Source organism: Notolepis coatsorum (assembly GCF_963971535.1).
Source record: "Notolepis coatsorum genome assembly, chromosome: 10".
Classification (NCBI taxonomy): Eukaryota; Metazoa; Chordata; class Actinopteri; order Aulopiformes; family Paralepididae; genus Notolepis; species Notolepis coatsorum.
The window spans coordinates 130,271,648-130,292,979 of record NC_140174.1 but is presented as its reverse complement, the minus strand read 5'-3'; the positions used below and the strand labels follow the sequence as shown (position 1 = coordinate 130,292,979).

Here is a 21,332-nt window from a genome sequence, read left to right as displayed (position 1 = left end):
TTTATTGCAACAAATGTTATAATAAAAGCCTTTCCATACATCTGTCTGATTGAAAACTTTATTAACAGACCGCAGAATGGGCACAACTCATCACGGGCTGAGATATGAAAGAGTAATGCTTGCTATCTATGTCGTCCTCGGACGTTGCTACACTGATGTTATTGAACATGTAACTATATAACGTTAATGCCACAAACTAATGCCTTTGTTAGTCATAAGTAGTAACTTTGATGCAGTAGTGCGTGTGTGGGGGAGGCGTTGTTCAAAAGTTTGAACGTGTGGACCAGATGGACGCGACACAATTCTCTTGGGCAAAACATCACGATATCCACGATACGTTAAAGTGTATCGTTAATGAACTGTACCCGATATTTATATAATATCGTCATATCGCCCAGCCCTAGGTTCTACTTAATTCTCCGTTCCGTAGTCCACTGCTGTATCGGAATTAAATCAGTCCATTGCGCCATTTAGTTTCCACACATCCAGACATTATTAATTGCGATGGTTCTACTTAATTCTAATACGGCACATAGTCCGTTCCATAATCCATTCCACAGTATCGCAATTCAATTAGTCTGACGCTGTCTAGTTTTTCCACACGTCGAGAGTGACTGACAACATTAATTGCAATGGTTCCAAATATTACGGCGTCCAATACGTTCCATAATCCACAGCATCACAATTAATCAATTTGTCAGTCTGACGTTATAATACTCAACAGTGTTCGCACGGAAGCGCAACAATGTAGCAATGTCCCGAGTCACGTTTCATTCATAAACACAGCAGCGTCCAAACAATTCTACTTTGCGGTAGGCCATTACAGCTCTTCATGTCCTTCAAATCCTTTATCCAGATCTTCATTAACAGAGGTTTCCAAACAATTTTATCTTCACGGAAGGCTGGTTCAGCTCTTCACGCTACTATCAATTCCTTTATCCAGGTCTTCAACAACAGAGGTGTTTATTCATAAATCGTCTTACCTCTGGCTTTCTTTGGTGAGGGAGGCTGTCCAACTTTATACTCACTTGTCCTTCTTTCGTGAGGGGTTTTTCCAACTTTGTACTCACTCACACGTCCTTCTTTCATGAGGAATTTTTCCTACTTTGTACTCACTCACACGTCCTTCTTTCATGAGGAATTTTTCCTACTTTGTACCCCCACGTACTTCTTTCATGAGGAGATTTTTCCTACTTTGTACCCCCACGTACTTCTTTCATGAGGAGATTTTTCCTACTTTGTAGTGGCCGACTGTCATTCCTCGATGTGCTGACAGGCGTCCACGATGCACCCGTATTTAGTTCTCTACTCTGTACCAAAGTTTGTGATGTAAATATGGAATGTCCCAAGTTGCGGCTGGTACGGTTTACAGGGTTTTATTGTCCAAAGGTGAATGATAGTGAATAAAGGGTTAAATCAGAACAGTTGTCAATTGCTCCATTTGTCAGTTCCAAACAGTGAGACAGGTAGGAAAAATGAATCATCATAACGGGTGCATGAGATTACAGTAATCAGCTAGGTTACTTATAGAGGTGGGGCTATAATGGAGGTGGTGAGCCCCCTAGTGTTCAAACATAAATAAGACACTAGTGACTAGTCTAAACAATATGAATTCTAATATTCTAGCAATACAAATCCACCAAGTCGGTTTCTGCTTCTACAGATGTGGTCGTTCAAATAGAGAAGGCATGTGTCAGTGGAGTGGGATGTTCTGAAGCCAGATTGGAATTCGTAGATTAGATTTTTTCCCCACAAGGTACCTTTCGACCTGTTCGTATACTATTTTTTCCATGACTTTCGAGATGGATGTAAGGATAGAAACAGGGCGGAAGTTGCCTGGGTCTAATTTGCTGCCCTTTTTGTGCAGGGGTGTTACTCTTGCAATTTTGAAGTCCTTGGGGACGTGTCCCTGTTTTATGGAGAGGTTTATTATGTGTGTGATGACTGGGGTGATGGCGGCTGCTGAGTCTCTGAGGAATTTGCAGGGGATGTTGTCATGGCCAGTGGCCTTGTTCGGTTGGAGGGCGCTCAGTTTTTTGAGTACCTCATCTAGTTACCATTTCCAGTTTGAAGTTTTTCTTTGTGGAGGCCTAGGTTCTTGTAGTATGCTACTATGTGTTCTACCCCATAATGCCCTGAGTGGGAGGGTAGTGGGGATGCATTGGGATCCATTTGACTCTTAACTAGATCAGTGCCGGGCATTTAACATTGAAAACCCTGTTGAGTGCCAGCATCCACTTCAATGATGGCGTTAAAAACGCATAATCTATGTTTAAAATTATGGCTATGTGTCTAATCTGCCCGTCGCTTATCAATGACTTGTTTGCAGTCAACATTGTTGAAACGGATTGTTTTTTTATCGGTTCATTTTCGTTTTATAGCATTTTGAAAAGCCCTAGTTTTCAAGGAAAATATAAAGATTCCGTAATAAAAGGCATTTACTGGAATATTCTAGAATACACAAACGTTGTAATTTTTCGGCCTATTTATGAATCGTTTTCAAATAAACGCTAGATTATCGATAGTATATGTGTACTTATGCACGCTATAGAGGCGGGCTGGAAAATATATTCTCATTTCCTCATCAGCGGACACAGCCACATACACAAACAGGGCAAACACTTATATCTCCGTGAAAACAGGTCTGATTATCCTAAGACTGGTAAAATAGATTCCTTACCTGAGATCAGATGTTATCCAAAAAGATTATTCTGATTCCTGATCGCCATTCCAAATATCGATCACGCTTATTGATTACAGTGTTGAGTCCTGTAAATACATAATCCACGGGTTTTCCGGGCCGGCGAGCACAATCGATCCTTCAGATGCCTTGAGGGAAAAATAAAATGAGGAAACTGACCACTCCCCCATCAGTCAGAACTGATGGGGTGCAGTTACACATGGAGAGACGGGGGTGGTATCTTCCCAATTGAGCTCAGAGAGACACTGCAGCACTAACCCGAGGCTCGATGGATGAAATATGAATTCAAATCGCCAATAAAAAAAAATACAGCAAACAAACGACAAATCCCATCGTCGGCACTCGATGGGGGGGTCTGATAAGACTATTGTCGTCGCTGGCATTCAAAGTGTTAAGGGCAGGGGTTATATGAATGCGGTGTAAGATTCTAACTTGGATAGACTTGGTGCGGTTGCAAACAGATTTTTTTTGCATAGGTCTATGCATCCTGCCAGTCCTCGTCCGTGATCTCTTATGTCCAAATCTTTTTCCAAGGACTGTTTAGTGACCAGGGAAGATAAAGATGAATTAAGGTTTAGAGTACTATAGAAAATAGATATTTGTTTTTTAGGAATCTGCAAGGAGAGGGCTTTCTCCACCTGCCAGGTGGAACTGTTAATTAACAGTGAGGTGTCCTTGGTGATAAACTGCCTAATTTGTAAGTATTAAAAAAAAATCCGTTTTCAATAGGCCATACCGCTGCTGTAGGAAGGACATTAGGGTCTGGCCATCAAACAAGTGGCCAAGATTAGTTATGCCCTGCGTATGCCAGGTCTTGAAGCCGCCGCCAATTTGGTCTGGCTTAAAGTCAGGATTGCCTACGATCGGGGTAAGAGGAGAGGTCAGCTTAGCTCGGCCCTCCACCTTACGGACAGTCTTCCAGGCCTTGACGGAGCATAGTGTGATGGGGTTAGAGCAAAGACTTAAAAGTCTTTGATAAATAGTAGGTTCCACAGGGGGGACTTAGATTGCGAGGATTCAATGTCTAGCCAGATTGATAGTGGGTCTGATCTGAACCAACCGACAAGTACCCTAAGGTGTGCTGCTAGTTGGTAATGTCTATTAGGTAGGTCTAGACCCCCATCTTCACCATCCATCTGTAATTTGGCCATTTTCAGACGCGGTTTCTTCCCATTCCAAATGAATGAGCTTAGCCAGCCTTCTAGCACCTTGATAACCTTGTTTGTCAGCAGCACTGGAATCATTTGGAGAGGGTATAATAGTCTGGGGAGTACGTTCATTTTGACTAGGGATATCCTACCCAGCCAGGAAATTGGTAAAGGGGCCCATCTAACTAAGTCTGCCCTTATGGTGTCTAAAAGGGGGGGAAAGTTGGCCTTAAACAATGTATCATAGGTGGGTGTCACAAATACTCCTAAGTAAACAAAGCCGGAGGGCGACCAGCGAAATGGGAAGGGCTCGGGCAGGATCGGGATGGATTTAAGTGTCCCAAGTGGCATTGCTTCGGATTTGGAAAAGTAAATTTTGTACCCAGAGAAGGTTCCAAATGTGGAAATCATGCGGGTTAGACATGGAATGTAAGAGTCGGGTTTAGATATAACGATCAGTACGTCGTCCGCATAAAGAGTGATTTTGTGCTCCCTCTCGCCCACCCTAATACCTGAGATCGCGGCTGACTGCCTTATGGCCTGAGCAAGTGGTTCTATGGCCATGTCAAATAGTAAAGGGCTAAGAGGGTCCCCCTGGGGGTTCCCCCGTTGTAGAGGAAAGTTGTTAGACCTAAGCCCGTTAGTCAGAACCGCCGTCATCCGTGAGTTGTAAAGAACCTTGACCCAGTCAATAAAAGTGCTTCCTAGGCCAAATTCAGCGAGGGTTAGAAACAAATACGGCCATTCTACACGGTCGAATGCCTTCTCCGCGTCGAGAGACAGAACCACCTATCTCACGAGTCGTTTGGATGATATTAAGGAGCCGTCTCATGTTGTCGGTAGAGTTCCTACCCTTAATAAAACCGGTCTGATCTTCGTTAATAATGAAAGGGAGCTCTTTTTCTAGGCGCATGGACAGGATCTTGGAGAGCAATTTTTGGTCCGAATTAAGTAGGGCTATAGGCCTATAGGAGGCGCACTTTTCAGGGCATTTACCCTTTTTAAGGAGAAGGCAAATATTAGCCTCCCGTAGGGACTGGGGTAATAATAATAATTTAGGACCTGCTCAGAGGTCATCAATCGGCACGCATGCGATGCATGCATGCGATTAGTCTCTGCGATTAACCCATCCCATCGTCCTTCCCCCCAAGGGCAGCCGGGAGCAGACAGGCGTCAACGTGAGCCGCGCCAGGGGACCAATCCAATTGCTCCTGTCCGTCTTCGTCAAGGACGCCACAGCGTTAGCGATCTTGTTGTTGTGCATATTTTTCCATTGGGTTTATCTTATCGGGGGGGAAACCCTTGCGAGCACGGGGAGAACATGCAAACTCCACACAGAAAGGCCTGGGAGCGGGGAGCTCCCGTAGCTCACCGCATATCTCGGCGCTATTTCTGCGTCGGGGAAAACCGTGCTCGTCACGGATCTGGGGTACACGAGTTCGATTCCCGGACCCGCTGTTATTTTCTCAGTGTCTTGCCCTGCTCTTCATCCCATTTCAACCTGTTTCTGTCGGTCATGCTTGACCAGAAAAAGCGATAAACGCTAAAAAATAAAGTTTAAAAAAAAGAAAGGCCTGGGAGATACCCCACCTGGGTAACTGGCATCATGGAAACCTGGTCCCCAAGCGGTAATATCCCAACCTCAGAGGAATGATTAAGCATTGCCAGCAGGGGATCCAAGAGAATATGACCGAATTCCTTATAAAATTTGCATCCGAAACTGTCCGGGCCTGGAGCCTTACCAGATGGCATACCCTTAAGGGCGCACAGAGCTTCTTCCTTCGTAATTGGGGCGTTAAGGAGCAAGTTCTGAGCTTTCGATACCTTAGGGAGGTGCAAGTCAGTGAAAAAAGCTTGCATGTCAGAGAGGGCGATGAAAGATGTTTTCTCGCGCCGTCTTCGTTCGTGATGATAAGTCTCGCAGGGAACTGAAGAGACGGCTTGAGACCTTGCTTGTAGACGTCTTTGTAGCGGGAACGCTGTTCCACTACTTCGGGACAGTAGTCTTCAAAGATTAGGACTGGTTTCCCTCTGTATTCCAGCATTCCCCTCCTCTTCCGTGCCTCCCGGATAATCTTCTCTTTTATTCGATAATGATGTAGGCGAGCAATAACCGCTCTAGGCCTGGAGCCGGGTGCTGGCTTGGCAGTAAGGGCCCTGTGACACCGGTCCAGTTCGGGTGGCGTAGGGAGGACCTCCTTCCCCAGAATTTCAACCAGTACCTCCGCAAAAAAGTCGCCGGGCCGGTCGCTATGAACGGACTCATCCAGTCCTAATATGCGAATGTTAGACCGGTGGCTCCGGGACTCGACGTTGGTTAGCTTAGCCTTTAGCTTATCATTGCTCTCTTCTAGCGCCGTACACCTAGCCTCTAGCTCGTCCACCCTGCCAGTCCAAGTATTTAAGCCGTCTTCCACGGAGGTCAGACGCTCGGCATGGTCATTAACCGACGTCCAGAGGCTGTCGAGTTTGGTTTCGAGCGAGGCAGCGGACGCTCTGATTTTGTTGGTTAAGGATTGCCTGAGCTCTTCAATTAGCCCAGCAATGGCGGTTATATCAGCGGGAGCGTCGTCCTTCTTGGATTCATTTCTCAGTTGTTTCGTCGCCATTATGGTTCTTGCAGCCAAAATAAATAGGTAGAAACATAAAGGGGGTATATACAAAAAGGTTTAACAGAGTTGAAAATATAAAAAGAGGCTTTTAGGACTAAATATAAAAATACGGGAGTCACATCGTGGCAATGAGTGACTACTCCATCCTCGACCCGCAACCGGAACCGGAACCCATCATGCACCTTGTTGACGGCAGAAAGCACAGTAGCCGCTGTGGAAACCAGCCTCTCTTTGCACATGTTGATGGTGAGAGAACCCTATACGGCGGGGGAACAAATCTGACTGAGTCAACGAAAACACGTCTTTGATTTAGTGCAAAAGGCCACGATGACTCTGTAATGCCATCAAAGGTGACCTGTAGGCTAAAGAGCCCCGGTTGGTATTGCACTTTGTTTAAATCTTTTAGTTTTGGTCTGATGTGGGTTGGAGTTGAGTGGGGATAGGTGAGGGGATGCTATTGATGGCCACACCTCAGGCTCTGTTATGAGAGGTCTGGAGAAAGTAGCAGTAGAACAAGTTACTACAGGATCGTGGACTACAGGAGGAAGAAGACCGACATACAGCCCCTGTACATCGACGGGGGATGCGTGGAGAGAGTCTCGGTCATCAAGTTCCTGGGTGTCCACCTGGAGGATGACCTGACCTGGAGAATCAACACCATGGCGATTGTGAAAAAGGCACAGCAGAGACTCTACTTCCTGAGAATACTGAGAAATTACCACCTCAGACAAGACCTGCTTGTGTCTTTTTACCGCTGCTCCGTGGAAAGCATCCTCACTTACTGCATCAACGTGTGGTTCCTCAGCTGCACAGCCGCAGAGAGGAAGGCGCTCCAGAGGGTCGTCAACTCGGCCCAGAAAATGATCGGCTGCCCTCTCCCCTCACTGGAAGGACTATACAACTCCCGCTGCCTTAAAAAAGCAGTAAAAATACTGAAAGACCCACACCACCCGGGCAACAAACACCTCGTACGGCTGCGCTCGGGCAGGCGTTTCAGCGTCATGCCCACCCGGACTAACAGACTGAAGTTTAGTTTTTATCCTAGGGCCATATGTGCACTAAACTCAGCTAAAATGTAAAACAACAGTCTCCCTTGCACCCCCCCCCCCCCCCCACGCACATGCACACACAACATTAAGGGATAGTGCAATTATCTTTTACACCCCCCTGTTTATGTTAATGTTATTTATGCCTTACTCCTGTTTTTTATATTTAATACTGTGTTTAGGACTGTTTTTATATTTTTACTAGCACCTAGGGCTGCATTTTAAATTTCGTTGTAACAACTGTAACAATGACAATAAAGATCTATTCTATTCTACAATATAGTTATGTATATTATAATTTATATAATAGCCATGTTCAATTATTATAAATATATATATATATATATATATATATATATATTATAGTATGAATTTCTCCAGACCTTTCTTGGCAGAGCCTGAGATCTGGCCAGCAATAGCAACCCCTCCCCCCTGTCTCCCATCAACTTGTCTCCAACCCACCATCAAACCAAAACAAAAAACGTAAACAAAAGTACAGTACCAAGAGGGGCCATTTTGTCTAGAGGTAGCTGTTTCACGGCATTACAGATTCTAGAACTAAGAACCCAGAACCCTTTCACTACCAAAGGGTTAACCCTTTCACAACCACACTACAGAAGGTTAAACCTTTCACTGCCACACGACAAAGGGTTAACCCTTTCACAACCACACTACAGAAAGTTAACCCTTTCACTGCCACACTACCAACGGGTTAACCCTTTCACTGTGACAATACAGAAGGTTAACCCTTTCACTGCGACAATACAGACTGTGAACCCTTTCACTGCCACACGACAAAGGGTTAAGATGTAATCATAGGCCAAACACGAGTCCTGTCTGTGCCAGACGTCTATGGAGCTATTGGAAAAAGAAAACATAACTGTTCCTGGTCGCGCCTGGTGTGGCCTGTGCCTCCAAACGAGTCAGTATTTATGGAAACCAATCATATACTTCATATATACTTCATATTTAGCTGGTAATATCATTATCAAACGGATGCAATTTCTATTTTAGACTTTTTAGGCTAAAGGAACAATATAAATTTTTCAGTTCAACAATACGTGTTTCTTGTAAAGAGAAACATAATTGAAAGAAACCATGAAATGTAATTGCAATTGTGTCGTTCTACTCTTGTTCATCTCTTATCTCTTATTCATTCAACTCTTCTGTTTACACCAGAACCTCCCAGAAATAGAGGAGAAGACTTTGAGCTGCAGGAGTCATGGTAAGGAGGCAGAGAAGCTATGGCACTTTGGTCGTTTTAGATGGCAACATCCATAACACTAAAGATGGCAGCAACGATGAAGCTACTCAACAAAATAAACTGATTCAGAGAAAATAATGAGATGTGATTTGATTTTTAGTAAAATTATAATTGACTGCGTCTTGAGGTGAAATGTACGTTTTTAAAGATGTTGAATAATGATCTTTGCCAAAAGAGTATCGGCAGTGAGTGGTTGCGATGGAAACTGCAACTCTGGCAGAAACCACTGGATGGCGCATGCGTAGAAGCTGGTCTAAGCAGGGCAAAGGCATTTTTTTCCCTATCACTAAATTGTCCTTTTGGACCAAAATAACCATTCTGTGTTGTCAGTAATTTACCAATGACTAGCGATGATATGTACGACAGATCTTGGAATATGGATGACTCTCTGCTCAAAAGAGATGGGGGTGTGACTTCTCTTTAGACGGACTGGAGAAATTCATTTCAGCAAAAAGTCAATTGTTTATTTCCTCCTGCAGCCCCTCTTCACCCAATACCAAGTCCTTGGAAGCTTCAGCATCCTTTCCACGGCCGCCTAACGAGCAACATGGTGTGCAAGCGTTGTGACCAGCAAGTGCGTTTACTTTTGCTCAGAGATTCTTATCGCTAGATTGTGTTATTTGACCACTTGTGCTGAATAACTCATAACATTTTGAACGTTTTGGCAGAGTCCAGTGCGATATGACTCATTTGAGAGCCTCTCTCTACCCATCCCCCCACCTCAATGGGTAAGTCAAATGTCACAAATAAAAGCACTGCATTACAGAAAATAAACAACACAAGACAACCATGTTACAGCAAAGACAGACATACAGACAGGACATCAGAGAAAACATTTACCTAACCCCTTCCTTCCCTCCCAACATTATTTATTTGGTGTACATACTAGCAACAGTACATACAAGCAACAGTTGTGATTGGAGGATCAAGAAAAGAGGGTGGGTTTGAGATAGGTCAATTCATGATTTTAATCCAGTACGAAACTGCCATGTTAAAAGTAAGAAATCCAAAGACAATTATCAAATCTTTTTGCAATCTTAGGTCATCTGATAGTAGCAACTAATCACTGTAATATAACAGTGTTAGAATAGATCATGACATTTTGACATTTACATTCGGTCAGTAATGTGAGGGGAATTACAAAAATCCTCTTCCAGTAGGAATATGGCTTTTACATTATTATGGTGAAGCACATTCAACATAGCATAGCTGCTTAAAGCCTCAAGCCTCAATCAAAATGTAAACAATTGAAATTATCACCACTGGGGAAAATGGTATTGGAAGGATTTTCTTTATTCTCAAGTTGATTTGAGTTCTTGATACGAGGATTAACTGTATAGAACAGCTAAACCTGAAATGTTATGGTGTTTTATAACTGTAAATGCTTTTGAAAGCACATTTTCCATCTATATGTCAAACTCTTAAAGTACATAGATTTGGCCCCATATTGTATATTTGCCCCATATTTAGATGGTCAAAATAATCTTGGATTCATGTCTTTAACCATGAACGTGAAGGTGTAAGCTGTGTAATTACAATGCTGCTGATGGTTGTATCTCCGTAGGGTCGGCCTGTCTCTCTAGATCAGTGTCTTCAGCATTTCATCTCTTCAGAAACCATCAAGGAAGTGGAGTGTGAAAACTGCACCAAGGTACTTCCCCGTCTGTATCATTAGAGGCTCATGGCTTTAGATGTATCAACAGATTGTAACGAGTGGTAACTTGATCTAGCATATAATTGATTAGTATGTAGTGATTAGTGTTTTACTTGAATGTCTTCTCAGCTTCAACATGGCTCCCAGGTGAATGGGCAGGTTCTGGAAAGCCAAAGGACGACATGCATCAAACAGCTTAAACTGGGAAAGGTAATAAATGGATAGTGGACATTTGTACTCTTATCTAGTTATTAACATCTGATCTGCCTACCAATACCTAGGGCTAGATCCACAAAGAATGGATTGCACGGTGCTAATTGCACCCTTACTTACTTCATTATGAATTGAAAATGGGGGACCCTGATGTAAACAAGACGAAAGTCTTTCTCTGGTCTGCATCCCCTTTGTGTGTATTGAGCCGTACTGTATTGTACCCATTCTGCAATCTGTTAATCAAAATTTCACTCAATCAATCACGGTGCGCGGATCTTTGTGGGTCTAGCCCCTAGTCGTTAAAGATGGCGGTGCTGTTTCTAAATAATACCGTAGGACCTTATTTATCTCGCACCTTAACACTTTCTGCGCCAAAAACGCTTTACAGCGATATTGGCCGCCATGCGCATTCTGCCAATAACGCCGTCCAGCGATTTTGAGATCAATATTAAATTTTTTCGCCATGGCATTCATAATTCATATATACACCCGCGACGCTGCAGCTGGACCCTATAGGTGACGGCAACGACGGCTCAATACCGCCGCCTGGTGGATGGTCGGGCGAGTTACACTCTCCTACAGGATATGGCTGATGTGCGTCGATTAAACTCATCCGGCAGTCACATCTCGTTGCAGGACTCCCGACAGACACAATGTACATAATGGTTTATTGCGACATACAAACCGGAAATGGACCTAGGCGATCGGCGTCGTATACTTGGGATCTTTCACCGCCAGTCTCTTTGACCCACGGTAAGAGGAATATAACGTTATTTTCAACCCAATTGTGAGTTTCCTTGTGAGCAAACCGATCTGATCAATATATCACCCAACCTACATAAAGCATTTACTGATGATCGGGGAATTATAAACGACCCCCCCCCCCCCCTTTCCTTCACGCATGATGAAGCATAATGTATACCGATCATATACAGTTGAATTTTTTAATATAGCGTGTGTGGGGGGGAAACGGCAAATCGATAATCTATATATGCGTTTAGGCCTATAACTCACGTTCTAGGAATTACTGCAGAAAACGATAAAAACATACTTATATTCTAGAAGGTATTTTTGTATGAATGAAAAAATATAACGTTCCCACATCCTGAACGATAGATAATCGATGTTGAATGGGCCATAGTAATGTCAATATAGCAATACAATTTAAAAAGTTATAGCCCTGCAAAGAAGGTGAGTCACTCCATAGACTTATAGCGCTGGCAGACTGGGTACAATGATGGGTACAATGGCTGGCAAGGAATGTGTTAAGGAGGTTGCTCAGGAAAATGAAGTGGAACAATAGTCTGTACCAAATAATGATAATTATTACATGGCGTTTTCACATTCGCCGAAATGCTTGCTTGTGATTGGTCAATAGCCCCCCGACAGCGGTCATTATTTTTCAATAATGACCGCTGTTTTTTCAATAATGACCGCAGTGCGCAGCTGTTGGCAATCAAGCCCACATCAGTGCAGCAAATCAGACACACCTGCCGCGCACTGACAGCGGAGTGTCAGCGGAGCCAGAACAGAGGCTGCCCGCGATAATAATAATCACTTTATTTGGGCTGACAGAGCCACAGAAATTTTTTTGATTTGATTTGATATTTTTTATTTTCGTGTCTTACATACAGATGTATGCCCAGCCCATATGGGCTTACAAGACACATAACAATAAGTATATAATAATATACTTTACCAATTACTTAACAAATGACATAGACCAAGATGGCCATACAAAAAATACAAGAGAATACAATAAAACGTAATATAACACAAGCTGTACTCAATGTAAATAAACAGAAAAGCAAGGTGAATTCAAATACAATTATATAGGATACAGTGTGTTTTGTCTCAGGTGCCATGCCTTCTCCAAAAATCCTGCAAAACCGAAGATGTCCTCCACAAAAAAACAACTCAACATACAGCTCTCAGACTGCCAAAACAAATCTGGGTTTACAATTTGAATTTTTTCAAATAAAGCCCTCCTCAAAGTGGTGTACAAAGGGCAATAAAAAACAAAATGATATTCATCCTCCACCACTCCCAGATCACACAGAACACACAACCGCTCCTCCTCAGGTTTACCCTGGAATCTACCCACTTCCACAGCCAATGGCAGGGTGCCAGACCTCAACTGGGCACACAGAGACCTCCGTCTTCTCTTTAAGTTTAACATTACATAAGGTTCAGTAAAATACTCATTTTTAATTGCAATATATTTTCTAAGTTTAGGTTTTTTCAAAATCTCCACCTTCCACTTATCCTGATGGATTGTTGATAATTTTGTTTTAATTATGTGAACCTTACACTGCAAATTGTTCATAAAAATCATACTCAAGTCAGTGGAAGAAAAAATCATAGACATCTCTCTTGACCAGGGATGACCGTGTGCTCTGTCCCAATTAAAAATCTTTTTAGTCACCCTGCCATTTGGCAGCTGGACCAGGCGGTTCCATAACCTCACCATTTCACCTTTTTGCTTGACCAAGCAAGAATCCCACCCCATGTCCCCTTCTATAGCCCCTTTTGGTGTGTATTTATGGACTCCCAAAAAGTATCTTATGGCCCGGTTCTGGATCACATTACATTCAGGTGCATCATCAAAACCCCATACTCCCGCAGCATAAAACAAAACAGAACCCACCATTGAATCAAATAATTGTGTAAATGTTGAAAACCCAAGGTCAGTGCACACTTTCATTTTACTCAACACGCCCCCTAGCGCCCTTCCTGCTGACTCAGACATTATTTTCCTTCCTTCTATGAAGCACATGTACTCATTAAAGGTGAAACCAAGATATTTATAAGAATGTGTGTAAATCAGGGGCGTTGGTCCAAATTGAAATTTACATTTACATTTACATTTACATTTAGTCATTTAGCTGACGCTTTTATCCAAAGCGACTTACAAGTTCTGTACGACAAGCCATCAGGAAGAGCACAACTCTATCAGCTGAGTAACAATGTTCATCAAAGTGTTGAGTGCTACAGTGTAGGTTAGTTTATTAGGACAAGTGCATGACAGTATGGTTAGTTAGGGTTAGATTTTTTTTTTTTTTTTTTTTTTTTTTTGAATTCAGATAATGGTTGAAGAAGTGAGTCTTTAGTCGACGGCGAAAGATTGGACGTGTTTCGGCTGTCCTAACTGGGGTGGGTAGTTCATTCCACCATTGTGGGGCAAGGACTGAGAATAGGCGACTTCTCTTTGATGACCCTCCCGGAGCTTGGATAGGAGTAGGTCTGAGGCGGCCAGAAGATGCAGAGCGTAGGGGTCTTGAGGGTGTGTAGTTAGAGACCATTGACCGGAGGTAGGCGGGAGCAGTTCCCTTTGCCGCACGGTATGCTAGGTCAAGGGCCTTGAAGCGGATTCGTGCAGCAATGGGGAGCCAGTGCAGGTCCCTAAGAAGTGGGGTGACATGGGCCGACTTCGGTAGGTTTGAGATCAGGCGGGCCGCTGCGTTCTGAATGAGTTGAAGAGGCTTAGTGGCAGTGGCCGGGAGGCCAGCGAGCAGTGCGTTGCAGTAGTCGAGGCGGGAGATGACTGTTGATTGGACGAGGAGTTGGGTGGCTTCTTTTGTCAGGAAGGGGCGTATCCTTCTGACGTTGCTCAGGAGGAATCGGCAGGTTCTGGTTGTCGCTGCGATGTGAGCAGAGAAGTTCAACTGGTCGTCGAGGACAACACCAAGGTTCTTGGCGGTCGGGGACGCGGTCACAGCTGCATTCTCGACTGTGATGGAAAGGTCGGTCAGGGGGGAGGATTTGGCCGGCAGGTGGAGCAATTCTGTTTTGCTTAGGTTCAGTTTGAGGTGGTTGGTCGTCATCCAGGCGGAGATGTCGGACAGACAGGCCGAGATCCGCTCAGAGACGTGGATATCTGAGGGAGGGAAGGAGAGGAAGAGTTGAGTATCGTCGGCATAACAGTGGTAGGAGAAGCCATGAGACGTGATAATGTTACCCAGTGATTTAGTGTAGAGGGAGAAGAGAAGGGGTCCTAAAACCGAGCCCTGGGGGACACCCGTCCGCAGGGGGCGGGTGGCCGACAGGGTCCCTCTCCATGACACTTGGTAGGAGCGGTCATTGAGGTATGATGACAACCATGTCAGCGCAGAGCCAGCCACTCCCATTCCTGCGAGGGCCGCGAGGAGGATCTGGTGGTTGACTGTGTCGAAGGCTGCAGATAGATCTAGGAGAATCAGGACAGAGGAGAGGCCTTTCGCTTTTGCTAAGTGAAGTGCCTCTGTGACCGCAATGAGGGCTGTCTCTGTGGAGTGACCAGTCCTGAAGCCTGACTGATTAGGGTCTAGGAGGTCATTCTGAGGTCATTCTGAGGTCAAATTTATGACTACTCTGCTGTTCGTGTTTTTTCCTAAAGTGCATAATCTGTGTTTTTTCACTGTTAATCGCAAGTCTCCATTTCATGCACCAAGAACTCATAATATTCAACATGTTTTGTAAATTTGCTTCATTTTCTGCAAACAAAACAATATCATCAGCGTACAATAAAATACTTAGGATTATATTATCTATTGGAATACCAAGATTGGCTTGCTTGATTTCTTGCGCCAGGTCATTAACATAAAGGGCGAATAAAGTAGGAGAAAGCACATCTCCCTGTTTTACACCGAATGGGGTGGGGAACCAGCCGGTCCTAACATCATTCAGCTGCAGACAGGCAGATGGGGCCTTATACAGGCTTTTGATAGCCTTAGTTATAAAATAGTCCATCAATACCAGAACAGATTAATTTATAGTCCAAAAGCTCTCTATTAATCCAGTCAAAGGCTTTTTTAAAGTCAACAAAACAAACAAATGTATTCTTGCCCTCGTCCAATCTGGCTCTCACCACCGATGATAAAACAAAAACATGATCAATACAAGCTCTCTTAGCCCTAAACCCATTCTGCTCATCCACCAACATTTCATTATATTCTAAGTATTTATTTAATCTATTATTAAGAACACTTGAGTATAATTTATAAACTGTACTGATCAAACTAATACCTCTGTAATTTAGTGGGACTCTAGGGTCAGCTTTTGCAGATTTGGGGATGGGCTTAATAATGGACTTGTTCCATATCGAGGGGATGGTGCCTGTGTTAAAACAAGTTTGATATAAACAGTGTAATACATTCAGCAGATAGGGAGTTTTAAGGACCTTGTTCGACAACTCCTCAATACCCATAGCTTTCTTCAGTTTCGCTCTGTCCACTACACTCTGTACCTCGTCTAACGTAATGTCACTATTTAATAATTCACAACCTGTAGGGCTATTGCTCATCCCAAGTTCGGCCTCACATTTTAACTTACATATTTCTGTTGCGATATAACTGCGATTTGTCAAATGAATTAGGTATATTGTTAGTAAGTTAGCCATGTAATAAGCGGGATAATGTATAGCTTTACTCGGTCATTGTCGCAAAATAATTGACCTTCACTGACGATATCAACCGATACCGATATATGCAGGGCCCCCCCCCCCCCCCCCCCCAAAAAACGGAATAATTTCAGGTAATTAACATTACATATCTCTTGTTGTGGAATTAACACAACATTATGCATACTTTTGACAATAAATAAAATCAGAATTTGTTCTTACTTGCTTGCCTGGGTAAATAAAGGTTATAAAAATGTTTAAAAAAAATAATAATAAATAAAAAAAATTAAAACCGATACCGATATTTTCCGATATCACATTTTAATGCCAATATCGGCCGATAATATCGGACATCCCTATTATATACAGTAATATGCTCTAAATAATACGCTCTGCACTGTGTAAGTGTTTTTCATTTGCATGCATCAGCAAGGATATTCCAACAATTAAGCAAAATCGATAGAAAACGTTTTCACATTGCCGTATTTTGGACACGGATTGGTGAGGTAAACAGATTGAACTACTATACACACAGTACATTTGGTAATTCTTTGTTCTGTGCCAGTTTGTTCTGTTAATTCTGTGATATGTATTCTTGCCCCCTCAGCTCCCCCAGTGCCTCTGTATCCACCTGCAGAGACTGACGTGGTCCAGTGAAGGGACTTCCATCAAAAGACAGGAGCATGTGCAGTTCACAGAGTACCTGTCGATGGACCGCTACAAACACAGTGCCTCCATCCAGAGGGCCCAGCGCCTCAGCGGTGTTCCCAGGCCCGCCAAGGCAGAGAACTCAGAGGAGGCCCTGGACAAGCCCACACACAACGGCACCGGTAGGATACAACTACCTACCTACCTACCTACCTACCTACCTACCCAGGAACATATTTATGTTCACAATACTTTCATAGTTATAATATAACTGTTGTCACTGCATCATACACTAATTTAGGGGCGTAACGGACGGTACACAAAAACCACAGTTCGGTACGTACCTCGGTTTTGAAGTCACGGTTCGGTGCGGGTTTTCGGTACAGTGGGAGAAAGTTTGGCTTTCCATGTTCCACTCAGGGGTGATGTAGTGTGCAGTAACTAATTGTACTTGTACGGCTGTCGACGAATATTCTATATTGAAATTAATAATCGACTTGTTAAAAAATATATATATAATAATATTAGATTGTGGAAAAAAACAGCCCCTAGTGGTGTCCACATGTACTGTTGTCACTGCATCATATACTATGTCCACATGTACTGTTGTCACTGCATCATATCCTATGTGTCCACATGTACTGTTGTCACTGCATCATATCCTATGTGTCCACATGTACTGTTGTCACTGCATCATATACTATGTGTCCACATGTACTGTCTGTTGTCACTGCATCATACACTATGTGTCCACATGTACTGTCTGTTGTCACTGCATCATACACTATGTGTCCACATGTACTGTTGTCACTGCATCATACACTATGTGTCCACATGTACTGTCTGTTGTCACTGCATCATACACTATGTGTCCACATGTACTGTCTGTTGTCACTGCATCATACACTATGTGTCCACATGTACTGTTGTCACTGCATCATACACTATGTGTCCACATGTACTGTCTGTTGTCACTGCAGCATATACTATGTGTCCACATGTACTGTTGTCACTGCATCATATACTATGTGTCCACATGTACTGTTGTCACTGCATCATACACTATGTGTCCACATGTACTGTTGTCACTGCATCATATACTATGTGTCCACATGTACTGTTGTCACTGCATCATATCCTATGTGTCCACATGTACTGTTGTCACTGCATCATACACTATGTGTCCACATGTACTGTTGTCACTGCATCATACACTATGTCCACATGTACTGTTGTCACTGCATCATATCCTATACTATGTGTCCACATGTACTGTTGTCACTGCATCATACACTATGTCCACATGTACTGTTGTCACTGCATCATATCATATACTATGTGTCCACATGTACTGTCTGTTGTCACTGCATCATATACTATGTGTCCACATGTACTGTTGTCACTGCATCATATACTATGTGTCCACATGTACTGTTGTCACTGCATCATACACTATATGTCCACATGTACTGTCTGTTGTCACTGCATCATATACTATATATGTCCAATGTCCACATGTACTGTACTGTTGTCACTGCATCATACACTATATGTCCACATGTACTGTCTGTTGTCACTGCATCATATATATGTCCAATGTCCACATGTACTGTACTGTTGTCACTGCATCATACACTATATATGTCCACATGTACTGTGAAACTTAGAAAATTGTTTCCAAGAAACGGGGGCGGCTAAGTGGCGCAGTGGGCAAGGCGCTCGCCACTAACGCAGGAGATGGTGGGTTCGAGCCCAGCTCTCGGCGTTGCTTCCGGCTTGGCTGGTCGTTCATACTAATACAATTGGCAGTATTAGGGGGTGGGAAGGCCGATGGGTGGGGATTGGACGTTGTGGACAGCGACTCCTACAGGTCGGTTGGTGCGCCTGTACAGCAGAATCGGCAACCAATGGGGGCAGCGTGAGCCTCCCACGCGTTACCCCTCGCCGCTGAGAGATCGCGCTGTACAGGTGAAAAGATGCGACTGCTGCCTCCTCGTGTACCGGAGGGGACACGTGATGCAAGGCTTGGTCCACATTGCAGCCGACCAGTGGGAGGCATGGTCTAACAACGTTCGAGACAGGGGAGGGTAGAATTGGATAATACGAAATTGGGATGGGAGAAAAATAGAAAATGGGGAGAAAAAGTAGATGCAAAAAAAAAAGTTATTGTTTCCAAGAAGAATTCATTAACATTCTTTGTATTTGGCGAAACGTGTTTCTGAGTTCAGTTACAAACAGTATATTTCGCTGGACCTATGGGGGACAGTAGTTGGGAACCTAATGTTATTTTCTGTGTGTATATTTTACCTTTTCAGATGCAGAGCACCATAACAATAACAAACCTCTGTCCAATGGAACCTGCTCATCTATGTTTCTGAGCTCTCCTGGTCTGAGCTCATCCTTCACCATCTCCTGTGACTACAGGTAGACGCCAATCTGTGAAGGCAGTAGAACATCACAGGGATACTAAACTATAAATACGTCATTCTTCACGCACCCTGATGTTGTACAAAGTTTGGGTGAGGTTTTGTGATTCATAGCATCATAGGTGATGTGGATCCATATTTGAATGCAGTTTTTAAAAAGTTTAAAAAGCGTGCTTTTTGGATTGAGTATCCCTTTAACAAGACTGATAAACAAAGAAGTCAATAGGGGTGTAACGATACGCACATTTGAGGTCACAATTAGATTCTTTAGTCAGTGGGAAAAGATGCATTTTATTTCAAAGTCATAAACGGGAAAATGGGCTGTAAACATTATGCTCATAGCCGTAGCCAATCAATCAAAGCCAAACTGAGATGAATAAATAAAAAAGGCAGACCTAGGGAAGAGGAGAGGGCACAGTCAAATGTTGATACATTTAAAAAATTGTATACTGTATTGAAGGTACATTTCTTTTTTGAATTCTGTATTGAGATGGTTGCACTCCTAGTACTCACCAAGACAAAGGACACATCTCAGTTGTACTCTATCCCTCTGCATAATATGGCATAATATTATTGTATATTTAGTTTATTGCAGTATCATTGTAGTTGTAAACCAAACCCGATCAATCCATTGCTTGAGCTTAAAGGGGCACTTCACCAAAAAACAATGCTGAGTTATTTTGCACATGATCTCACGCACATCCAAAAACTGTTTTGCACACATTAATTTAGTTTGACAGTTATTGAAAGTAAAGGAGTTTGAATATGGCCACCAGTGATGTCATCGGGGACAATAAATCTTTGTGTTGTTAATTACAGCACCATGAAATGATGTAGATGGAAAAAACGGCAATACCTTGTCTTATAGGGACTGCCATCTTATCATTTCATTGAGTTGTAATTAATACAACACAAGGATTAAAATCAAATGTATTAATTTACATGTATTCAATAATTCAAACTCCTTTTACTCTCAATAACAGTCAAACTAAATGAATGTGCGCAAAACGGTTTAGTGTGTGTGAGATGATGTGCAAAACTAAATGTCATTGTTTGTTTTGGTGAAGTGGCTATAAGTACCTTTATTGATCCATAAGGTCAATCTGATTTAAATATGTCCTCTTCTTCCCAGGTCCTCTGAATACCTTTTCCAGCTGATGGCCGTGTTGGTCCACCACGGAGACATGCACTCGGGACACTTTGTCACATACCGCCGCTGCCCCTCCCCTCCTCACAGCCCCGCAGCCTTCAGCTCCCAGTGGCTCTGGGTGTCGGACGACTCTGTGCGCAAAGCCAGCCTGCAGGAGGCGCTGTCCTCCAACGCTTACCTACTCTTCTACGAAAGAGTCGGAGGATTCAGCCCCGCTGGGCGGTCGGAGGAGTAGCAGCAGCAGCCTTGCGACCTGGCGGCAAGTTCCCCCCCCCCCCCCCCCCCCGTACCGCGGTCACGTGTGCCACATAGCATAAGCCAGTGGTTACCGCCAGCCGGACTCTGACTCGGAGACCACTAAAGAAGAGAGGCTGTGAATTGTTGTCGTATAAAAGACGGTGTGGCGAACGGCAAGACGCTGTAGGTCAGACTATGATCCATTCTGAATGATTTAATGAATGGCTACTGTGCCTGGTGGTCAGACCTACAGTAGAAGGACACTTGAGCCCAAATATTCTGGGACCCCCCCCCCCCCCCCCCGCGTGTAGTCTTTTACCAACACACTTGCAGTTCCGTGTTCGGGTTCTGCGATCTGATTGGCCACTGACGTTTATCTCTGCGCCAATCGCGTTACGCCTAGTTCTGCTCTACTATCCTCAGTTAACGTAATTTATACAAATGGAAGTATTGATTTCGCCGTAACGAATCATTAAAAAAATATACCGTTAACTGGAATATGTTAGTTTCTTACACATATGTTGGATTATGTAATTGGTTTGTCATGACAAACTAATATAAAATCGCGAATTAACCGGTGGTTATCCTATAGCCCTAGTATGTACATTTCAACAAAGTGGAGCCGCAGGGGACTTCCATAGCATACGCCTTCAAATCCAGCTAGCGTTGATGCTATTCAATGCTATCATACCCAAGTAACCCAACTAACGTTAATGCCATTCAGAATTTATTAACATAGCTACAACAACACAGTAACGTTAATATAATTATTACATGCATCATTGTTTACAATGAACGGTGGGGCTAATCGAAAGGACTGGACACGGACAAGTTAAACAGCAATCAATTAACCGGA

At 43.4% G+C, this 21,332-nt stretch overlaps 1 protein-coding gene across 1 annotated transcript in view; it reads left to right on the top strand.

Annotated features, from left to right (window-relative positions):
• Window positions 1-20,758, top strand: part of usp30 (ubiquitin specific peptidase 30) — a gene marked incomplete at its 5' end in the record, with an annotated part of 47,265 nt that extends 26,507 nt beyond the window's left edge. Inside the window, 8 exons of the mRNA XM_084322868.1 lie at window positions 8,687-8,732; window positions 9,251-9,345; window positions 9,440-9,499; window positions 10,336-10,422; window positions 10,555-10,635; window positions 16,623-16,845; window positions 18,979-19,087; window positions 20,222-20,758. Of these exons, the coding sequence (XP_084178994.1) occupies window positions 8,687-8,732; window positions 9,251-9,345; window positions 9,440-9,499; window positions 10,336-10,422; window positions 10,555-10,635; window positions 16,623-16,845; window positions 18,979-19,087; window positions 20,222-20,474 (954 nt within the window). The 3' untranslated portion in view covers window positions 20,475-20,758. The remainder of the gene's footprint in view (window positions 1-8,686; window positions 8,733-9,250; window positions 9,346-9,439; window positions 9,500-10,335; window positions 10,423-10,554; window positions 10,636-16,622; window positions 16,846-18,978; window positions 19,088-20,221) is intronic.
• Window positions 20,759-21,332: the final 574 nt, after the last annotated feature.